This window comes from Onychostoma macrolepis, chromosome 17 (assembly GCF_012432095.1).
Source record: "Onychostoma macrolepis isolate SWU-2019 chromosome 17, ASM1243209v1, whole genome shotgun sequence".
Classification (NCBI taxonomy): domain Eukaryota; kingdom Metazoa; phylum Chordata; class Actinopteri; order Cypriniformes; family Cyprinidae; genus Onychostoma; species Onychostoma macrolepis.
This window is the reverse complement of record NC_081171.1, coordinates 204933-212363: the sequence shown is the minus strand read 5'-3', so window position 1 is coordinate 212363 and position 7431 is coordinate 204933. Positions and strand designations below refer to the sequence as shown.

The 7431-nt window shown below is 42.3% G+C and overlaps 1 protein-coding gene across 1 annotated transcript in view; it reads left to right on the top strand.

Moving 5' to 3' along the window:
* The first annotated feature begins 436 nt into the window (after window positions 1-436).
* The window catches only part of dync1h1 (dynein, cytoplasmic 1, heavy chain 1), a 52877-nt gene continuing 45882 nt past the window's right edge, over window positions 437-7431 (top strand). The window contains 7 exon segments of the mRNA XM_058749802.1: window positions 437-1102; window positions 3525-3612; window positions 4399-4572; window positions 4661-4916; window positions 5044-5230; window positions 5313-5584; window positions 6943-7170. Of these exon segments, the coding sequence (XP_058605785.1) occupies window positions 850-1102; window positions 3525-3612; window positions 4399-4572; window positions 4661-4916; window positions 5044-5230; window positions 5313-5584; window positions 6943-7170 (1458 nt within the window). The 5' untranslated portion in view covers window positions 437-849.

The window sequence follows — 7431 nt, the reverse complement described above, 5'->3', positions numbered from 1 at the left end:
CTCCCCAACACTGGGTACAAGTCAATAAAAATGATGGTTTAGAAAGTAAGCGATTTGCTCCTACACTCAATGTATTATTTGAATTAATAAGTATATTTGATAAAATAAACCTATGTTATAATATTAACTGAAATGTTTCTATCTTTGTGTTGCCTCCCAAAAAAAGACACATTATAAGGATAATTTTGTCAGTAAAAGACAAATTCACCTATAAAAAGCACCTGTTAACGAATCAGCTGATATGAGACTATTATTATTATTATTATGGACACCCATGAAACATTATTTTAATATGTAATTTTTATTAATTTTATTGTTACTTATGTCTTTTTCATGCAACAAAAGAACAACAAATACAAAGACAGAATAAGAACAAAAGACAATGAGGGTTAAATGCATTAATCCTCCAGATTATAAGAATCACACCATGAAGGAGTCTTACATGCAATAGAATTATGAGTTTACATACACATCAAAATCAATCCTGAAAACAAAAAAGCAAGGAGTTTTCCTTTAAAATGTACATTTATGGATGTAAAATTTGGCATGAAATATATTTATGTCTTTCATTTCATGTAGTTGGGTGTGATACACGCGTCACTGCAGTAGAGACGCGCTGACGCGAGCGCTGGTGACGCTTCTCGGCTTTCTGGGATTTGTAGTTCTCGCGCCGCGTTCACTCATTCGCTCCGCCGGTGGAAAAACTACATATCACAGACTTCCGAGAAACAATAAAGTTTGGCGACGCGAGGGGCGCTGGTCATTCCGGTGAAGTGTCAGAGTCCGTGATACAGCGCGATCTCTCTCACAGCTCGATCATCGGTTCTTTGCGCTTCATTGCGGCGGGAAATGTCTGACGGTGGCGGAGGAGAGGACGGCGGCGGCGGGATGGAGGTCTCTGCCGCCGTGCAGACGGTTGCGGACGCGTCGGTTCTGCAGAAACACATCCGCAAGCTGGTGCCGCTGCTGCTGGAAGATGGCGGCGACGCTCCCGCTTCTCTAGAGAGCGCGCTGGAGGAGAAGAGCGCGCTGGAGCAGATGAGAAAGTTCCTCTCAGATCCTCAGGTTCACTCGATCCTGGTGGAGCGGAGCGCGCTGAAAGGTGACGCGAGCGTCCATTAAACGCACATTAACACCGTGTCCTCCTAACTTCACGCGACGCGACACCGCGACGCGACTGAATCAATCAAGTATCACAGCCAATCAGAAGCGTGTGTGGGCGGAGCCTCACTGCACTCACAACTAAAGGGATAAGTTTATGATCTAATTCATAAATTTTAAACTTTTTAACGTTATTAAATGCACATACTGAGTGACTGATACCATCATTGTTATAGAATACACTCGTTGGTTCGCAGTGAGTTCACCGTTTTAACGTACATCTTTGCTTTTAATTAATATCAAGATCTGAGGTAAACTATCTGTTGTTGCTTTCAGCATGGCTAACGTTATAAGGTCACGCAATATGACATTCAAACTCATATTAGACACCTTTAGCTTTGAATAAAGCACAGTACCTGAGATTATCACTGTCATATAGTTTGTGTGTTATTCCAGCCGCGGAAATAGAAATCGTTTCTAAAATAGAAATTTCGCGTGTCGTCGCGGCTAGCGTTAGTTAGGACAAAAACTCCGATTAACATGGAAAAGATGGCTTTTATTCGCGTGTAGTTAGGACGCGGTGTAAGGGTTAAAGCCGTTCACGTGTGATTCAGCTCAGCATGACGTGCATAAAGTGTTTGGGTGCGGTGTTGCTCTGTCGTTATATTTTATTGCGTAGAATTGTGGCAGGATTCGTGTAGCCCCGCCCTGTTTGAGTCGCTATACCGTCGAAAGTCCGAATTAAACTCCACCAGTATGTTAACTTCAGAAGCAGAGGAGTAAAAACACAGCAAGGCTGATCGAATCTGTGGTAAAAGTCGATCAGAAATGATAGATGCGCGTTCAGGGCGTGTTTGCTGCACTGCAGACCAGTGACGTCACGAACACTTATTTTAGAAGCACAGGCAAAAAAGTCTGGAGTACCTTCTGATCAATAATAATTAGCCTTCCCATTACGAGCTGACATTTGACTGCTTAAACTGATTTACAGGGGGATTTTTGTAATGGCTTTATTGAAAGTATGTCATCTTATGTCAAATTCAAAAGTGTATATTATAAGCTTTTTTTCTAAATTTGTAATTAAAACAATAGAATAAGTTAGAGATCAAATAAAATCAGTATTAATTCATTTGCACTACAGAAGACAAAAGTGGCATGTAGGTATATTTACAGACATTTAATGAGGCTCAAAGGTGGCATGAGGGCAATTAAATTCATGTTGAGATAAAATAACTGCAACAATGCTTTAAGAATGAAACAAAAACTGCCAGTAGGTGGCTGCAAGTCACTGATTTTACCACCGATTCGTTCAAACGGCTGATTCATTCAGGAACGAAGCAAGTTTTTGTGAACGGGTGAGCTGTGACTTTGTTTGAAACTATTTTTGTTGTCGAAATGGCGTCAGGCAATAGTGTTGTCATTTAATATTAACTACTTGTTTATTTTGAGCTGTTGTATTAAATCGATCACATTTGCAGTCTCCCTTTAATAATCGTTCAAATCTGTCACCCATCTTAGTTCATCCCGAACTCACATCGTGTCTACAGGATTCGTGGGCTGTATAACTCGGCACTGAACAAAACTCCGGTGTTTTGTGCAGCGAGTGGATTCTGATTAACACGGTGTTCAAGGAATCAACAGATATTTAAACGCATTGTAAATGGAAAGCTTTGAAGCTCCCCGAGCGCAAACACAAACATGCTGATCGGGTCAGTCGCGCTGGTGATGCTAAATATTTTTTTAGCAGTAGTTTTCAGTCACAAATGCATATGGTGGCACTGTAGAGCCTTGACAGACCCTGTGCATAAGAAACAATTGTGATAATTACAGTGATTTACAGTCATGACAATGAAGCGCTTTGAAAGAGACACAAACGATGCTCTTTTTAGTGCGAGTGTGTTCTTGTTGATACTGCAGTGCTGCTGTTTGTGTTCAGACTCCAGGCAGTAACACACACACAAACACCAGCAGCTGATTATATTCATCACATGCTCGTCGTCTTTTCTTCTGTTGGGTTCACATCAGATGATGAAATAAAGATTAGCTGATTTATCTGGTCACACTTTATATTCGGTGGCCTTAACTACTATGTACTTACATCAAAAAACAAGTACAATGTACTTATTGTGTTCATATTGTATTGCAAAACACTTCTGCTGCTATTGAGGGGGATACGGGTGGTTAGGGGCAGGTTTGGTGGTCTGGGTCGGTTTAAGGGTGGGTTAAGGTGTAAGGGATGGGTCAACGGTGTAATTATAAATGTATTTACAGAAATTAATTACAGATGTAATTACATATAGGTATATTTAAAAATATAAGTACAATGTAAAAACATGTATGTACACAATAAGTGCGCTGTACCAAATGATTAATTCAAATGTAAGTATATCACAAACGGCTGGTTGTTTGTTGTTGTTCTGCAGAGGATGTTGGCGATGAAGGTGAAGAGGAGCGCGAGTGCATTTCCTACAGCATCAGCATTGACATCCATTACGGGCTGAAATCAAACAGGTAACGAGCTCGGACCGTGAGCTGATGATGCTGATGTACAGCGCTGGCCAAAATGATTACAACACTAGTATTTCCAGCAGGTTTAAAACATGGTTTTAAATCAGTTATTTCTGTCTTTTGCTGTAGACAATATCAGTTTACATTTCCAAACATTCATTTTGCCATTAATTGTAATAATCCAGTGAGACTTTTCATCAGTCTGTCTGGAGTGACATGAAGAACCAGAACAAACTGAGACTAAATCCAGAAGAACTGTGTCTCTGCTTCGAGAAACCTCCTGCGAAGCTCCTGAGAAACTCTGCTCGAGTGCAGCGAGGACAAAACCTGCTTTAAACACAAAGCATGCTCACAACACATGTTGATTTAGTTTAGTTCATAGAAGTTAACTGATACAGAAAATCTATTTATGACATTATTTTTGACCGCATCCTCATTTTACAGCATCTTTACACAAGTGCCTCAAACTGTTAACAGCACTGTAGCTTCGCAGGAGGTTTCTTGAAGCGTCTTGAGACACAGTTCTTCTGGATTTAGTCTCAGTTTGTTCTGTTTCTTCATGTTATTCTTGACAGACTGATGATGACCAGATCACATCTCAAAAATCTCACTGGATTATTACAATTAATGGCCAAATGAATGTTTGGAAATGTAAACTGATATTGTCTACAGCAAAAGATAGAAATAACTGACTTAAAACCATATTTTAGCTGCTGATAATACTAGTGTTCTCATCATTTTGGCCGCCGTTGTATGTGAGGTGTTCTAATGAGAAACTTGGTCTTTCAGTCTGGCCCTGATCAAGCGGATCGGAGTGATTGATGCGGACAAACCCATCTCGACTCAGGTGCGAGTTCTGACCCTGAGCGAAGATTCTCCGTACGAGACGCTGCACTCCTTCATCAGCAATGCTGTGTCTCCGTACTTCAAATCCTACATCCGAGAGTCTGGCAAAGCCGACAGGTAACGTCCGCTCTGAGCTTCAGAGAGAGAGTAACGTGTCTCATCCTCACACGAGAGCCTGCGTCATTGTTTGTGTGTGTCTGCGCAGGGATGGAGATAAAATGGCCCCTTCGGTGGAGAAGAAGATCGCGGAGCTGGAGATGGGCTTGCTGCACCTGCAGCAGAACATCGAGATCCCCGAGATCAGCCTGCTCATCCACCCCATCATCACCAACGTGGCCAAGCAGTGCTACGAGCACGGAGAGAAGCCCAAAGTCACAGACTTCGGGGATAAAGTGGAGGATCCGAGCTTCCTGAACCAGCTGCAGTCTGGAGTCAACCGCTGGATCCGGGAGATACAGAAGGTTTGAGACTCTTATCCCTGATGATTAGCTTCCCGTGTCAAGCTCATCTGCAGTGTTTTTTACTTGTGCGTCTCGCGCAGGCCTACAGTCGATAAGGGTTTCAGGTTTGTGCTGCCGTTTCTTTCAGGTGACTAAACTGGACCGAGACCCGGCGTCTGGAACGGCTCTGCAGGAGATCAGCTTCTGGCTGAACCTGGAGCGAGCTCTCAACCGCATCCAGGAGAAGAGGGAGAGTCCGGAGGTGCTGCTGACGCTCGACATCCTCAAACACGGCAAACGCTTCCACGCCACGGTCAGCTTCGACACCGACACAGGTGAGCGCGCGTCCGCCAGTTATCTCATGACGTTAGTCCGTGATGCTCCACGTTTGTGAACGGTCTGGTGTGTTTCTCTCAGGTCTGAAGCAGGCTGTGGAGACGGTGAACGACTACAACCCTCTGATGAAGGACTTCCCCCTCAACGATCTCCTGTCGGCCACCGAGCTCGACAAGATCCGCCAGGCGCTGGTGGCCATTTTCACCCACCTTCGCAAGATCCGAAACACCAAGTACCCCATCCAGCGTGCGCTGCGTCTGGTGGAGGCCATCTCCAGAGACCTGAGCTCTCAGCTGCTCAAAGTGCTGGGCACTCGCAAGCTCATGCATGTGGCGTACGAGGAGTTTGAGAAGGTACGGCTGAGCCAGCAGCACTCGCTCCTCGGGTCAGGTATAAAACCCGTGTGTACTAGAACCAAATCAGAACGCAGATTTTGGTGCCATTTAAATGCCTGAGCGATGCCAGAGATCGATTTTATTATAGTTAGTTTCAAGGCTTTCGAAGTACTCTCATTAAAAAAGAACTTTAATGATATTTATTAGGGTATATTCTCGATATTATCGTGGTCACATGACGATATGAAACGATAGGTCTTCTGGGCAAAAAGTGTAGTTTTTAAAATATATTTGAACTATTTATTCTAACATAAAAGGTCTTTAAAGTTGTGTTTTGGGTTGTTATGCTTTGGCACAGAATCTGTCAAACGAACTCAAACCGTCTCCGTTCACACTGAATGAATGCAGCTCGTTTATTTCACGTTCTGAGAGTTTAGCGCGCGTTTGGGACGCAACGCTCACCAGTTCTGCTTTATTTCAGCGGCAGATGATTACAGCATTTCACTAGATTTGCAGTGAGACGTGTTTTTGTGCCTGTTTTCACTGAAGCTGGAGTTTTCCTTCAAAATAAAAGCTTAAAGTGCAGCATGTATCCTGACAGCTAGCGGTTTAAATGAGTTTAAATTCAAAATATCTCTTTCAAGTGTAGAAATTAGGAAAGAAGTACAGTAATTTCCCTGCTGTAGTGTAAAAGCAAAAATGTTTAAAAGTAAAATGTGTAAAAGGGCAATTGTTTTACAGTGTATGGCTATTACTGTCATTGTTGTTATTAATGTAATATTATAATTTGTTTGTCTTCCTAAAACACCAGTGAGAGTGTAATTTAGACCGAGACATTATATCACAAATAAAAAGAGGCTTTAGTCCCCTTTTAAAGTCAATTCACTGACTTTTTTTCTGACTTAAGTTTTCTTAGCTAAGAAACATGGGTTGATACTCTTAATTTTGAACTCCCAATTAATTTGTACTTTATTTATTTTTTTAAATATTGCAATAAATATCGTATTGTGGACACAGCGCAAAATTATCGTGAGATTTTGATATCGTTACATCCCTAATATTTATTAGTGCTAACAATTAAGTTTTTGCTTTTTTTTTTAATTTTTTTTAAAAAATAATTTCCGCACAGGAGAGACTTGGTGTTGTTTCAAAACAAAGGGAAATATATATCGGTATCAGCCAAAATGAGTTGAAAAATATTGGCAAAAATCTAATATCGTGCATCTCTAAAAACATCATTTTTAAAAAAGTATTGGTTTAGGCAACGGTACAGTTTTAAAAGTTTTGATTTGGATCCAGTATGGTAAAAACCCAAACGATACCCAGCCTACTCTCTCCTGCCGCAGCTCACGCCTCACGCTCCTCTTCCTCCGCAGGTGATGGTGGCGTGTTTCGAAGTCTTCCAGACGTGGGAGGACGAGTACGAGAAGCTGCAGGTGCTCCTGAGGGACATTGTGAAGAGGAAGAGGGAGGAGAATCTGAAGATGGTGTGGCGTCTCAGTCCGGCCCACCGTAAGCTCCAGGCCCGCTTGGATCACATGCGGCGCTTCAGACGGCAACACGAGCAGCTGAGAGCCGTCATCGTTCGTGTGCTCAGACCTCAGGTATGAATCTGACGGCTTCTGGATGTGATTGTTCTGGTGCTGTGTAGTTCTGATCTGTCATTCTATTGATCAGTCGATGATTAAGTGTTTCCTGACGAGCCTCAGATTGAGTTTGTGACACAACAGACAGGACTGACTTGTCACGGTCTATCATAAGCGTTTTAGTTCATATTAATGTGTGATCCTGGACCACAAAACCAGCCATAAGGGTCAGTTTTTTGAAATTGAGATTTGTACATCATCTGAAAGTTGAATGAGATT